General features: G+C 41.4%; 2 protein-coding genes across 7 annotated transcripts in view; both read right to left on the bottom strand.

Moving 5' to 3' along the window:
* Positions 1-3,231, bottom strand: part of LOC135511186 (cell division cycle and apoptosis regulator protein 1-like) — a 37,191-nt gene extending 33,960 nt beyond the window's left edge. For 3 of the 6 annotated variants that reach the window (XM_064932802.1, XM_064932807.1, XM_064932808.1), the window contains exons 1-3: positions 3,131-3,227; positions 1,925-2,088; positions 1,455-1,633 (exon numbers count right to left, since the gene is read on the bottom strand). In XM_064932802.1, coding sequence (XP_064788874.1) covers positions 1,455-1,633; positions 1,925-2,036 — 291 coding nt within the window. In that variant the 5' untranslated portion in view covers positions 2,037-2,088; positions 3,131-3,227. Of the gene's footprint in view, positions 1-1,454; positions 1,634-1,924; positions 2,089-3,130 lie in introns of all 6 variants that reach the window. The other 3 variants (XM_064932804.1, XM_064932805.1, XM_064932806.1) reach the window with 3 other exon arrangements.
* A 657-nt stretch (positions 3,232-3,888) lies between these two features.
* zgc:110319 (uncharacterized protein LOC796111 homolog) lies at positions 3,889-15,250 on the bottom strand. Its single transcript, XM_064932801.1, has 8 exons — positions 15,001-15,250; positions 14,295-14,395; positions 13,999-14,134; positions 11,428-11,494; positions 10,956-11,067; positions 8,705-8,768; positions 5,758-5,932; positions 3,889-5,230 (listed from the first exon to the last, which is right to left on the bottom strand). Exons 1-8 carry the CDS (start codon positions 15,063-15,065, stop codon positions 5,159-5,161), a joined length of 792 nt encoding a protein of 263 aa, XP_064788873.1. The 5' UTR covers positions 15,066-15,250; the 3' UTR covers positions 3,889-5,158.
* Between the last annotated feature and the right edge of the window lie 408 nt (positions 15,251-15,658).

Below are 15,658 nucleotides of genomic sequence, written 5' to 3'. Positions count from 1 at the left end.
ACTCTGTTTATTGCCGATACAGAGCACCGCCGATCCATCACAACTGGACTACCGACGTAATCCGCCCGAGGGGTTTTTTCAACAGGCACCTCCGTTGCGACGTCCCCTGAATGCCCATCTGCTATCCGCGGCCCGCTAGACGTCTAGAGCAGACTGTTAGCTGAAGAGGTCCATCAGTCAATTTCTTGGGCTACTAACAATATTATGCCAATTGGCCTGGACCCTTTTACTACACGGACCCCTGCTGATCCATCACGACTGGTCTGCCGACGTAACCGCACGAGGGGGCTTCTTCCGTCGCGATGTCCGAGTAAGGCCCTTCCGCTAGCCCCGGCTCACTTGCTGTCTGAATCGCCATGTCTCCAGCCCGCCTAGCTACTCACTGGAACTTATGATCACGTAGCAATGAATGCCTCTCCCTAATGTCAAAATACCTTGTCTATTGCTGTTTTGGTTATTGATTATGTTTGTTTTATTCACTGCTTTAGTATACTCTGCCAACCCAGATGGCCTAGCCGTGTCTGAATCCTGGCGTAGGATGACCACCAAAAACCCCGAAAGCGGCAGGGTAGCCTCGTGGTTAGAGCGTTGGACTAGTAACCGGAAGGTTGCAAGTTCAAATCCCCGAGCTGACAAGGTACAAATCTGTCGTTCTGCCCCTGAACAGGCAGTTAACCCACTATTCCTAGGCCGTCATTGAAAATACGAATTTGTTCTTAACTGACTTGCCTAGTAAAAAATAAAAGTTTTACCTTTATTTAAGTATAACAATTTCCAACAAGATAGAACTGTCAAAGGGGGCGGAGTTGCAATCTACTGCAGAGTTCTGTCTTACTATCCAGGTCTGTCCCCAAATAGAAGCTATGTCGCTCTTGCTGCTGGTGATTCTCTGATCCACCTTTACGCAGACGACAGCATTCTGTTTACTTCTGGCCCTTCTCTGGACACTGTTAACAAACCTCCAGACGAACTTCAATGCCATACAATTCTCCTTCCGTGGCCTCCAATTGCTCTTAAACACTAGTAAAACTAAATGCATGCTATTCAACTGATCGCTGCCCGCATCTGCCCGCCCGTCCAGCATCACTACTCTGGATGGTTCTGACTTAGAATATGTGGACAGCTACAAATACCTAGATGTCTGGTTAGACTGTAAACTCTCCTTCCAGACTCACATTAAGCATCTTCAATCCAAAATTAAATCTAGAATCAGCTTCCTATTTCGCAAAAGCATCCTTCACTCATGCTGCCAAACATACCCTCGTAAAACTGACCAAACAATGGGGTATCTCCCCACCATTTTGGGGACTCTTGGGTTGTGTTCCGCTGGCACGAAACCAGAGTTACTACCTGAGCTTATTCAATAACAACAAATGTTATCATATTCTGTTTGAGAATGTTTAGCTACATTGTGCCAAACTGAGCACTGCCCTGCTGATCCTAGTGTAGTTCACCTGTTGCAGTGCTGCAGCGGCGGCAGCTGCGGCTTGCTGCTGCAGGGCTGAAGCCTGCTGGGACAACTGGTAGTTAGCGGCTGCCGACTGGGAGTTGAGGGAGGCTGCAGCCAGGGCTGACTGCTGGGAGTACATAGAGGGAGACGCACCCAAGAGAGATGGCTGTTGCACACCTAGAGCTGCAGGAGAGAGTAGGGTGCGGAATAGAATAATTCAGAAAGAGGATGAAGTGAGGAGGTAGAGCAAGCAAGAGGAATGGAGTGATAGAAAGACAGGTTGAACGAGAAACGAGAGTACTTTTAACATCTTTGAATGTCCAGTTGACCACTGAATCTCCTCCATCACAAACTTTGCCAAACAGATCCATGTCTGAGATGCCGTTTCCTTCAAGCACTGTACCCTCAACCACACTTTAATTTTATCCCACCAATGAGCACAGAGTGTAGTATTCAGCAAGGTGTCAAACTCACAGTGTATGCTGTTGAGGTCCAGGGACTGTCCTGAGTGGCCGGGCTGGGACACCACTGTGGCAGCAAACTGGGCCGCCCACGGTGGGTTCTTCTGTCCCCCAAACTGTGCCATGAGTCAAGGCTCGAGCTTAGGTGTATTGACAAAACCAATTTAAGTTTATATCCTGTCAATACAACAGGAAATGGGCATGTTTATATCAGGATTCTTCATTTGACATGTACCTTTGCTTTGAACACAAACATTGACAGCTAGCAACAAAAACAAACTATACCAGGAGAAGATTGTTACGGATTTACTTGCAGCTAATAAAATACTTAACGAGCAACACATAACCACGTAGCCAACGAAAACAACGTTTGGCCTCTTGACAACTGCCTCTACTCAGCGGAATAGTAGTGGGACGAGCAACAACGGAATGGGCAAACAAGCAATTCGTAGCAAGCAAAACGTTATAGTAACTGCTGGCAACTGTTGCCAACTACTGTTAGTTGGTTAACTAACCGTACCTAAGTTCGCCCTATAAATAGTACGCCAAATTCATGATATTCATTTTAAAACAATTACTAGAAGCATTATAATTAAAATTCACATTCATGAATTTGGCGTACTATTTATTGGGTTTACTAGCGAGTTTAGATCCCCGTTGAGTTCAGTAAACGTACTTGTTGCTAAGCTAGCTACGTTAATGCGTTTGCTCGACACTTGCCGATATTAATAAACGTTAACGTTACCTGGTTAGCAGTTAATAAATAGCTATAGGCTAGCTAACATGCTTACTTTGGCTGGGTTCACTTGCAAACGGAGATTATAGTTAGCTAGGTACCCAACTTGCTAACTAGATAGCTAATGTTAGTTAACTATAATGACTAATCATGGGTTTTGTTTTCCAAACAACGTTCGCTAGCAAATTAATTTGCCGATATTAGCTAACGTTAGCTACCGGGTTAGCCTTTAGCTATAAATAGCCACAGGCTTGCTAACATGTTGTTGGCTTGTTAACGGAGATAAATAGCTAACTTAGCTAGCTATAATGACTCCTGCGTTGTGTTTTCAAAGCAACGTTGACAAACGTCGCTAGCTTGAGGCCTAAGCAAGGCAGAACACACATAATGCTGTCTGAATGGTAGCAAACAGTAAGGCTGATGGAGATTCAAATTTTGCACCAATAATTGCATTCTGCAGTACCAAAACCATCAGAACTGTACCTGTAAAATTTTAATTACATTAACGTTACAGAAACAACTTGTCCTCACTGCTGTTCCACTTTCCTGCTCTGTGAATGCACCGGCGACGATAGATCCAAAACGGTCACCGCGCATGCGTATCGGTGGCGCGCACGCGTATTACATACGGGTACTTTTTTTTTTTTTAAATATCAGAGAAACTGTATATAATGATGAGATATTCTTGTCTCCCCCCTAAAAATGTGAGTCGTTGTCCCAAAGGCGGGAAGCCATGCAGTCTGCTTATCACTATTCCCGCGTGGACAGACTGACGGGAGAGGACCCTTTCGCTTCTTAGACTTGTGGCTAAACATGAACCATGAAAAGCTTGAAAATATCACTGCTGCAACTTGGAGAAAATATTAAAGATAGTGTGTGATAATATACCGTGTGAGAAATAATATGGAAAATATTGCATAATATACATTGCCTATGTCCATCCCTAGCCAGCTACCACCCGGTTACTCAACCCTGCACCTAAGAGGCTGCTGCCCTATATCCATAGAATCACTGGTCATTTTAATGATGTTTACATCCTGCTTTACTCATTTCATATGTATATACTTTATTTTAGTAAATGCCACTCCAACATTGCTCATCCTAATATTGATATATTTCTTAACTCCGTTATTTTACTTTTGGAGTCGTGTGTACTGTCGTGAATTGTTAGATACTACTGCACTGTTGGATCTAGGAACGCAAGCATTTTGCTACACCAACAATAACATCTGCTAAATATGTATATGTGATCAATCAAATTTTATTTGATAAATCTGATTGTTTCCAACATCAACTCAATAAAGACAGCAAAGCTATATCAAAAGGTTATTCCCACAAGTTTTGGTTTCTGAAAACAAGAGCAATATAATAATACAACGAGATGATTCCAAGAATGGGACAAAATAACCATTACATTTTCCTTTGTGATACTAGTATGATTCAGACTTCTGTATCAGCAATATGAGATTGCAGCTGGAACTGTTACAATTGCAATGCATATACAAGTGAATGGGTGATAGTATCCATTCAAAGAACTTGAATCATTGCGCAACATTTATCACAGTATTTCACATAAAGCTTTCTTTAAGAGTAGATGTACTGCAATCTATATGATGAATATAAATTAATCTTGGTTAACCCAGAACTAAAGTATTGTGGAATTGGTCAGATGCTCGATTAAGTTATGGGTCCATACGTATTAGGAGAAGATACAGAACGAGAATCGGAACGAAGAGCTCCACTCTCTGCAATTTAAATGCAAGTCAAAATGGGCTGAATGTCCCCTCTCCTTCCAAAATGTGAAAGAGGCCAACACCTACAAAATCGTGATGTGTCTAAATCACCAGTGAAGACAAACCCAAGCAACAGAATTAATGCTCCTCGTTATGTCACGCATCCCGTTGACATATCTATGATACCATTTGTTAAATGAGCATGTGCCCATGCCATAAATGTAAATGTGTTAATGTGATTACTATGTGTAGACTCCTGAACAATGCATTCACAAAGAAACATATACAGCTAAATAATTGTGTCATTTTAACTGTGCAATATCTTGTGATCATTTCATATAAACAATTGGTCATGCTTGGCCTAGGGATAGATATAAACCATATCCCTTAACTCAAACCATCACAGAATATATATATATATATTTTTTTAAACATATGAAGTAAATTTGTAAATCAACCTGCAAGGAAATAAATATCAAATATATAACATAACTGCCATCTTCAGAGTTTTCGGTCTTTACAATGGAAGAGACAAACAGTATAAATGTGTCAGTGTGTGGCCTGGCTTCATTGTAACAGTAATATACAGTATTTGAGTAAATTAAAGACAAAAACAACAGCCTACAGCACACTACAGTTGGTATTTTGAAAGGGCAATGCTGAATATTATTTTAAAACATGAACATTGCACTAAGGTAGCGGAAGCAGTATCTACCTGGTTTGCAAGGCATCTATACAACAGGCTGTTTATCTATAGGCATGGGGGCTGACAGAAGTTTTATATGTCTCCTAACTTGCGTTCCAACTCTGTGAAAACCTTGGCATTCACATGATCCACTTCATCTTCCACCTACAGACACCAAACAAAAAGAACAGCTATAATTGACACTTTATACACACTGCATATTTATTTATATACTGGTGTCTTGACATAGCTCACTCTACTGCTGTACATATTCGTAGTATATATTGTATAAATGAATCCAGTGTATATACATAAATATTGCATTTGGATTACTGTTAGTGTTATTTGGGTTGTTCATTGGATTCTTATGACATTACTTGATTTCTTTTTTAAATTTATTGGTAATTTTTGAACTTGTTTGACATTTTACTGCATTGTTAGGAGTTAGTAACATAAGCATTTCGCTGCACCCGATATAACATCTGCTAAGCTGTGTACGTGGCCAATACACTTGACATCACAAAGCAGATGCTGTTCCAACTTCATGATTTAGTACTCACTCCATTCCCCTCTAACTCCTACTCCTCTCTCTCCATTCCCCTCTAACTCCTACTCCATCCTATTTCTGCCTCTGTGCGTTTCTCTCTCCTCCTCCTCTTTCTCCTACTCCCTCTTTGTATTCACCCTCTCACCTGTTCTACGTCATCCACCTCAGGGATGTAGAACTGCAGCATGTTCTGGATGCCATTCTTCAGAGTGACAGTAGAGCTGGGGCAGCCGGTGCATGAGCCAACCAGCTTCAGCTTCACCGTGCCGTTCTCAAAGCCCTTGAAGATGACATCACCGCCATCCTCCATCACCGTGGGCCTGTGTGTGACAGGAGGGCTTATCAGGTTAGTTTGTCATTCAACAACATAACAGGTATTATTACAATTGTTATTAAAAACTAGGAGGGACAGAAGAATGGAGAGGAAGATGAGGAGTTTAAGAGAGGAGGGGAAGGAGAAATCCTTGACAATTGCATTATTAGTCTATATTTCATATCAAAATCACTTATATCATTTGTTTGTGGAACAACTTCAAGCTAGATGCAATCTGGCAGATTGTTTGGGCACTGAAGAGCTTCTGAGCCAAAACATCTTTATCAAGACTGTGGATAAAACTTTCCTAGGATGCCTCTCGGGCTAAGATTCCACAAATGGGTCATATTGTACTAGATCAGCGTTCTCCAACTCCAGTCCTTCAGGGCACATTTTTGTTGTAGCCCTGGACAAGCACACTGGATTCAACTTGTCAACTAATCATCAGGCCCTGAACTGGCGGGTTTGATTTTACTGAGCCGCAGGGCACCGGCCTATGGCCCATGGCGTGAGGAAAAGAGGTGAGGGAGGGGCACCCTGCTCAACTGGAACAGTAATCTGCACCACTCGGTCATGTTGTCAACAAGGCAGCACGGTGCATTGTCCAGAAACATACATCTCTTTAATATGTATATATGTTTGAATTTTCTAGTTTTCATTGGGAAGACAGTGTTTTTATCAAAAGCAATCACTTTTGCATTACTCAACATGCTTAATTACTCACAGTGCATTCGGAAAGTATTCAGACCCCTTGACTTTTCCACATTTTGTTATGTTACAGCCTTATTCTAAAATGAATTAAATTAATTTGTAAGACTAACGTAACAACATGTGGAAAACGTCAAGGGGTCTGAATACTTTCCGAATGCACTGTAACTTTTGTTTTGAGCCTACTTCGCCGAGGGCTTTAAACGCTGCACCTGGCTCATGCTGGGAGGCAGCCCGGTTCTAAAATAAATGCAATCAACGTTCACCCGGTGCAAAGCACGCCTACCCGGTCACCCGGTGTCAGGGGCTACAACAAACATGTCTGCTGTTGGGGGTACTGGAGGACCGGAGTTTGAAAACACTGTACTAGATTAACAAAATATTGTCAGTAAAACACATTCACCATACTGATCCATGTACAGTGGGGCAAAAAAGTATTTAGTCAGCCACCAATTGTGCAAGTTCTCCCACTTAAAAAGATGAGGCCTGTAATTTTCATCATAGGTACACTTCAACTATGACAGACAAAATGAGAAGAAAAAATAAATCCAGAAAATCACTTTGTATAATTTTTGATGAATTTATTTGCAAATTATGGTGGAAAATAAGTACTTGGTCAATAACAAAAGTTTATCTCAATACTTTGTTATATACCCTTTGTTGGCAATGACAGAGGTCAAACATTTTCTGTAAGTCTTCACAAGGTTTTCACACACTGTTGCTGGTATTTTGGCCCATTCCCCCATGCAGATCTCCTCTAGAGCAGTAATGTTTTGGGGCTGTTGCTGGGCAACACAGACTTTCAACTCCCTCCAAAGATTTTCTATGGGGTTGAGATCTGGAGACTGGCTAGGCCACTCCAGGACCTTGAAATGCTTCTTACGAAGCCACTCCGTTGCCCGGGCAGTGTGTTTGGGATCATTGTCATGCTGAAAGACCCAGCCACGTTTCATCTTCAATGCCCTTGCTGATGGAAGGAGGTTTTCACTCAAAATCTCACGATACATGGCCCCATTCATTCTTTCCTTTACACGGATCAGTCGTCCTGGTCCCTTTGCAGAAAAACAGCCCCAAAGCATGATGCTTCACAGTAGGTATGGTGTTCTTTGGATGCAACTCAGCATTCTTTGTCCTCCAAACACGACGAGTTGAGTTTTTACCAAAAAGTTCTATTTTGGTTTCATCTGACCATATGACATTCTCCCAATCTTCTTCTGGATCATCCAAATGCTCTCTAGCAAACTTCAGACGGACCTGGACATGTACTGGCTTAAGCAGGGGGATATGTCTGCCACTGCAGGATTTGAGTCCCTGGCGGCGTAGTGTGTTACTGATGGTAGGCTTTGTTACTTTGGTCCCAGCTCTCTGCAGGTCATTCACTAGGTCCCCGCGTGTGGTTCTGGGATTTTTGCTCACCGTTCTTGTGATCATTTTGACCCCACGGGGTGAGATCTTGCGTGGAACCCCAGATCGAGGGAGATTATCAGTGGTCTTGTATGTCTTCCATTTCCTAATAATTGCTCCCACAGTTGATTTCTTCAAACCAAGCTGCTTACCTATTGCAGATTCAGTCTTCCCAGCCTGGTGCAGGTCTACAATTTTGTTTCTGGTGTCCTTTGACAGCTCTTTGGTCTTGGCCATAGTGGAGTTTGTAGTGTGACTGTTTGAGGTTGTGGACAGGTGTCTTTTATACTGATAACAAGTTCAAGCAGGTGCCATTAATACAGGTAACGAGTGGAGGACAGAGGAGCCTCTTAAAGAAGAAGTTACAGGTCTGTGAGAGCCAGAAATATTGCTTGTTTGTAGGTGACCAAATACTTATTTTCCACCATAATTTGCAAATAAATTCATTAAAAAATCCTACAATGTGATTTTCTGGATTTTTTCCTTCTCATTTTGTCTGTCATAGTTGAAGTGTACCTATGATAAAAATTACAGGCCTCTCATCTTTTTAAGTGGGAGAACTTGCACAATTGGTGGCTGACTAAATACTTTTTTGCTCCACTGTATCTACAGCAAAACATTATGAGAGTGACAGATTGATCATACTAATAGCATGTGGGGATTTTACCTGATACGTGTATCTAGAAGCTCCTTTATCATTGAAACAATTTCATCATCATCTTCAGAGTGACCTAAGACAGGAACAGCATGTTGAAAAGTTCATAATTCCAAGAAACAAACATGCAAAAACAAATCTGTTGGCGGGTAGAATGAAAACATTCTATCAACCCACGGGTCAGCTGAGCACAATTATATTGCGGTCGGAAACGTTTTAAATCAAGATACTCTCTTTTTTTACCAATCCATGAACTTGTGTTGAATTGTGTTGTGAATTTCATTAGGCTATGTGCACAGTGAGGCAGACATAGCGAAGGTTACCAGCCACGCAGCGAGACAGTGGAGCAGGTAACTCTCCCCATTAGTAGCCTATTTATGTGGTGTTGAAACATAATTTGTCCACGTGCAGAGTTTATATTCCCTTCTGCCACACAACAATACGTTGTCAAGTTTATTTTCCCTGACTCCTAGCTCATGTGAAAATGGCAAACCTAACAGTAGAAATAATAAGAACGTTTATGATGATGAAATACAGGTGCTACCTGAGTCAAATCCGAGTCAAATCCATATATAAATCTAATAATAGACGTAGGCTATTTTTGCAGCCTATAGCCTATTAAATTCTGGGAATTGTTTAAGTTTTAATTAAACTATTGGATTATTTAAACAATCTACACACAATACCCCATATGACAAAGCAAAAACAAGTCGCTATGAGACTCAAAATGGAGCTCAGGTGCATCCTGTTTCCATTGATCATCATTGAGATGTTTCTACAACTTGATTGGAGGAGTCCACCTGTGGTAAATGTAATTGATTGGACATGATTTGGAAAGGCACACACCTGTCTATATAAGGTCCCAGTTGACAGTGCTTGTCAGAGCAAAAACCAAGCTGAGGTCAAAGGAATTGTCCGTAGAGTTACAAGACAGCATTATGTCGAGGAGCAGATCTGGAGAAGGGTACCAAAAAATGTCTGCAGCACTGATTGTTCCCAAGAACACAGTGGCCTCCATCATTCTTAAATGGAAGAAGTTTGGAACCACCAAGACTCTTCCTAGTGCTGGCCGCCAAGCCAAATTGAGCAAATCGGGAGAAGGGCCATGGTCAGGTAGGTGACCAAGAACCCGATGGTCACTCTGACAGAGTTCTAGAGTTCCCTTGGAGATGGGAGAACCTTCCAGAAGGACAACCATCTCTGCAGCACTCCACCAATCAGGCCTTTATGGTAGTGTCCAGACAGAAGCCACTCCTCAGTAAAAGGCACATGACAGCCTGCTTGGAGTTTGCCAAAAGGCATCTAAAGGACTCTCAGACCATGAGAAACAAGATTATCTGGTCTGATGAAACCAAGACTGAACTCTTTGGCCTGAATGCAAAGTGTCACGTCTGGACTGGAGGAAACCTGGAACCATCCCTACGGTGAAGCATGGTGGTGGCAGCATGCCTCTTTTTCAGCGGCAGGGACTGGGAGACAAGTCAGGATTGAGGCAAAGTACAGAGAAATCCTTGATGAAAACCAGCTCAAGAGCGCTCAGGACCTCAGACTGGGGCAAAGGTTCACCTTCCAACAGGACAACGACACTAAGCACACAGCCAAGACAACACAGGAGTGGCTTCAGGACAAGTCTCTGAATGGCCAAGCCAGAGCCCAGACTTGAACCCGATCGAACATATCTGTACAGACCCGGAAATTGCTGTGCAGCAACGCTCCCCATCCAGCCTGACAGATTGAGGGGACCTGCAGAGAAGAATGGGAGAAACTCCCAAAATACAGGTATGCCAAGCTTGTAGCGTCATACCCAAGAAGACTCAATGCTATAATCGCTGCCAAAGGTGCTTCAACAAAGTACTGAGTAAAGGGTCTGAATACTTTTGTAAATGTGACATTTCCATTTTATTTTATAAATTTGCAAACATTTCTAAAAACCTGTTTTTGCTTTGTCATTATTGGGTATTGTGTATAGATTGAGGGGGAAAAACAATAATACATTTTAGAGTAAGTCTAACGTAACAAAACGTGGAAAAAGTCAACGGGTCTGAATACTTCCCGAAGGCACTGTATTATTGTTTTTTGGCGGGTCACGGATCGGCTTTCGGAACAATTCTATGCTGGTGGCGGAGAAAAAAAATCTGTCCTGATGTCAAATATTGGGTGAGACTTGGAATTGATGTGGCCGGAGCGGGTGCGACTCCAAAAAGCTGACCAGTGTAGCACTCCACACTCATATGAAGAAGAGCTTTGTTCCTGTCATACTCACTGCTCTCATGGTGGGTAACCCCAGTGGTTATGGGGTCTCCACTGTCAAAGAACTTAGTGATAGCATCCATGGCATGGTGCTTGATGTCCGTCCACTCCACATCATCATCTGCCTGGGAAGGGCAACACAAAACATGTAAAGGCCTGGTAAATGAACATGGCTGGGCCCCGATTAACCACCCCTCTCAAAATGTACCCTTGCACACTTTCTTGCATGGATTTAGCAATAGTGAAAACTCCCTGTCAATGCATATACAGTACTAATTCTATGCTTTTAAATTCACAAGGAGTGTGCAAGTGCACACTTTGGGAGAAGGGTGGAGAATTGGGACATGTATTGAATCAAAGTTCAACTTTAATTTGTGACATGATACATTCAGTTATGGTCTTATAATGGCACACCATATCCCAGAGTAAGTGGATAGGGATGGTAAAATGAAAGGGAAGGTAGATGGGGTTTATTTATTCTGTACCTTGGTCACTGTGATGAAGTCAGGACCATAGAACACACTTTTCACTCCTTCGATTCCAAACAGGTCCCTGTGCAACCAAGGAGCGGCAACCAAGAATGGTCCATGTCAAACATTTCATGATGTTAGTATGTACAGTAATATCTATGATCTTTAATCCACATGGTGCTCAGAACAGAACAAAGTGGAGATGCTCATTGCACTTTTATTTATTCTGACTTGAGGCACGCAAAGAACTAACTTGGTTTACTGTACTGATTAGCCTAATACAACTAAGAAATAAATACAGAAATGGGGTTAATTTCTCAAATTTAATTTTATTCCCTCTCCCTTGTAAATTCAATTTATTTCCATTCAAATTCCCGGTCAGTCTTTGAATTCAGAGATAATTCCAATGTTAGGTAAATTAGATTTATTTTATTCACAATTCAATACGCAACTATTCCTCAGATTCCCTTGGGCTTTCAGGCTGACCATGTCACTGTTCAGACAGCCTAGTTATACTAGAAATGATTTATGTCAAAATGATTTAAAACAAATCCTGGAGAATTTAGATTTCTTATATGAAGTGCATTAATTACATTAACCTGTTGAGTCTAGGGGGCAGTATTTTGATGTTTGGATGAAAAACGTATCCAAAATAAACTGCCTATTTCTCAGGCTCAGAAGCTAGAATATGCATATAATTGTCAGATTAGGATAGAAAACACTAAAGTTTCCAAAAGTGTCAAAAAATATTGTCTGAGTATAACAGAACTGATATTGCAGGCGAAAACCTGAGGAAAATCCAACTAGGAAGTGCCTCTTATTTTGAAAGCTCCCCGTTCCATTGCATGCCTTCCTTCCATTTAAAAAGGGATATCAACCAGATTCCTTTTCCTATGGATTCCACATGGTCTGAACAGTCTTTAGACATAGTTTCAGGCTTTTATTCTGAAAAATGAGTGAGAAAGATCCCACCGCGTCAGTAGGTGCCGGCAGCGTTTTGCATGCGCCAACGGAGTGGAGCAGACATTTTTCTCTCACTCCTATTGAAAAAGCTAAGGTCCGGTTGAAATATTATCGATTATATATCGTAAATACAACCTGAGGATTGATTATAAAAAACGTTTGACATGTTTCTACGAACTTCTCAGATACTATTTGGAATTTGTCTGCCCCGTCGTGACCGCTCGAGCCTGTGGATTTCTGAACATAACGCGCCAACCAAATGGAGGTATTTTTGATATAAAAATAATCTTTATGGAACAAAAGGAACATTTATTGTGTAACTGGGAGTCTCGTGAGTGCAAACATCCGAAGATCATCAAAGGTAAGCAATTCATTTTATTGCTTTTCAGACTTTTGTGACCAATCTACTTTGCTGCTAGCTGTTTGTAATGTTTTGTCTGCTGAGAGAGATGTCCTTACATAAACGCTTGGTATGCTTTCGCCGGGTGGACGCCAGGTGGAGTAACAAGCTAAGCTGTGTTTTGCTATATTGCACTTGTGATTTCATGAAAATTAAATATTTTCAGCAATTTAATTTGTATTTGGCACTCTGCAATTCAGCGGATGTTGACAAATGATCCCGCTAAAGGGATGGGTGCATCAAGAAGTTTTTAACTGGGAAATGTAAAATTGAATTTCAATTCCATATATAGATATACACACACACACACACACACAAAGGTTTGGGGTAACTTAGAAATGTCCTTGTTTTTGAAAGAAAAGCAAACTTTTTGTCCATTAAAATAACATCAAATTGATCAGAACTACACAGTGTAGACATTGTTAATGTTGTAAATAACTATTGTAGCTGGAAACGGCTGATTTTTAACATAGGCGTACAAAGGCTCATTATCAGCAACCCTCACTCCTGTGTTCCAATGGTACATTGTGTTAGCTAATCCAAGTTAATTATTTTAGAAGGCTAATTGATCATTAGAAAACCCTTTACAAATATGTTAGCACAGCTGAAAGCTGTTGTGCTGATTTAAAGATGCAATAAACTGGGCTTCTATAGACTAGTCGAGTATCTGGAACATCAGCATTTCTGAGTTCGATTACATGCTCAAAATGCCCAGAAACAAAGAACTTTCTTCTGAAACTCGTCAGTCTATTCTTGTTCTGAGAAATGAAGGCTATTCCATGCAAGAATTGTCCAAGAAACTGAATATCTCGTACAACGCTGTGTACTACTCCCTTCACAGAACAGCGCAAACTGGCTCTAACCAGAATAGAAAGACTAGTGTGAGGCCCCGGTGCACAACTGAGCAAGAGGACAAGTACATTGGAGTGTCTAGTTTAAGCATCCTGGAGTTGCCTCTTCACTGTTGATGTTGACTGATGTTTTGCTGGTACTATTTAATGAAGCTGCCAGTTGAGGACTTGTGAGGCGTCGGTTTCTCAAACTAGACACTAATTTACTTGTCCTCTTGCTCAGTGTATAAGCGTCACTGGTTCTCACACGCTCTGAAAAGTTTATTCACACTGTCTGGTTTCGTCATGTTCACAGGTCATTGTTTAGACTCTTGCTACAATCATATTTCAATAGCTCAAAAAATACAATTCCTGTTATCCAACAGTACTGACCTGGCTAAGGAGGAGCACTCTGCAGAGCTTGGAGAGGGGAAATCCAGGGTCCCCACCCCCAACACAGGCTTACCAGGGATGAACTTCAAGCTCCGTGGGTTTGGTGTGTCCTGTGTCTGAATGGACAAGTGTCGCACTGAAACATAATGGTATGGTCATCCTTCAAGCATATTGTTCCACTAGTAAGCTTATAGGACTACTCTGAATATACTACAGGAAAAACATGACAATTGTATTATTTGAATGTGGTTGTTAAATGGTTCTTGTGTAGAAAAAAATAAAGGCCAGTTTCTCACCTACGAACTGTGCGGGTCCAGTCAGAGGCAGAAGTTGAACTTTTCTGTAGTTCGGGCCAATGCATTGTGTGTGGAACTGGTTTCTCGTCTTGATTGGAAACCTATAACAGACAGTACATGTCAGGTCATGTAGTTAGATGTAGTTAGATGGTTGGAGATTAATTCAACTGAGTGGGTTTATCTCACTTCACACTTCGGGATGGCCTTGAAGCGTCATGAATTTGCGACCTTGTCAACAAGCAAAGAAAAAACGATAACGTATCTAACGTTGGCTAGCGAGCTACCTATGGTTGTCAAATGTCACTGATTAGGCTTGACTATGCCGCAATAACCCGACTGCAAAACTGGTAACTGAGAAAGGTTTTAGCTAACGTTAGCTAGGTTCTCAAAGTTAGCTAGCTACTTCAAACTTTAAACAATCGAGTTGATAACAGGTTTAGCAAGCTAACGGAACAATAGCCAGGCAAACAGAGTTGTTAAATGCGTTACTTCATATACTTTAATATGTATACAATTTGGGAAATATCGGCTGCGCAACATGATGGCGATTAAGTTTGACAACGATGTCGCAGTTAGCTTGGCTAACTAGCTAGGTCAAGCATAGATTCCTGACGGAAATTGGCAGCCACTCGTGTTGAATTCACAGCAATACGTTCATTACGTTGACATACACAAGTTGGAATGTTATATTAGTAGAAGCTCAAACCTAAAATGTGATGTATTTCGTGACTGAATCAACCGTTGAAGACTCCATCTTATGCGGCCAGCCATTTCATTTGTTTTTAAAGTGAGGACCCAAGACACAGCTGGCTTCACATATCCTGTTTGAAATCGATTCCAATTGCTCCCCAATTACCTTTTAAATCGTTAGTTTGATAAGTAAATGTCCTTATTCATTACAATAAATAAACATCAATTCAAACTATATAGCTTATAGATACTCTCGAAGTACAAATATTGTCTCCCGAGTGGCGCAGCGGTCTAAGGCACTGCCTCTCAGTGCTAGAGGTGTCACTACAGACCATGGTTTGATTCCAGGCTGTATCACAACGGTCATGATTTGGCGGCGCACAATTGGCTCAGCGTCGTCCAGGTTATGGGTAGGCCGGCATTGTAAATAAGAATTTGTTCTTAACTGACTTGCCTAGTTTAATAAAGGTGAAATAAAAAATCTAAATGGCCAGCCACTACTGAGAATGAATCAATGGTCTGTTTGTGCTGTATGCAATGATAAAATGGGGATTTGTTGCTGCCACTAGAGCAAAACATAACCTAACTCATTATTTTGTAAGTATTTCATGTAAATGATCATTGAAGTTGCAATATGTGTGATAGTTGGGTAAATAGTAAATTGGGTAAATAGT

This window comes from Oncorhynchus masou, chromosome 23, assembly GCF_036934945.1.
Source record: "Oncorhynchus masou masou isolate Uvic2021 chromosome 23, UVic_Omas_1.1, whole genome shotgun sequence".
Classification (NCBI taxonomy): domain Eukaryota; kingdom Metazoa; phylum Chordata; class Actinopteri; order Salmoniformes; family Salmonidae; genus Oncorhynchus; species Oncorhynchus masou.
Note: the sequence above shows the minus strand (reverse complement) of the source record. Positions and strands in the feature narration are given on the sequence as shown.

Coding starts and splice junctions, on each gene's coding strand:
- zgc:110319 (XM_064932801.1), bottom strand. CDS start 15,065: ATGGCTGGCCGCATAAGATGGAGTCTTCAACGGTTGATTCAGTCACGA. Junction 11,068..11,427: donor ACTTCATCACAGTGACCAAG/GTACAGAATAAA, acceptor TGCCCTTCCCAG/GCAGATGATGATGTGGAGTG. Junction 5,231..5,757: donor AGGTGGATGACGTAGAACAG/GTGAGAGGGTGA, acceptor TGGTGTCTGTAG/GTGGAAGATGAAGTGGATCA.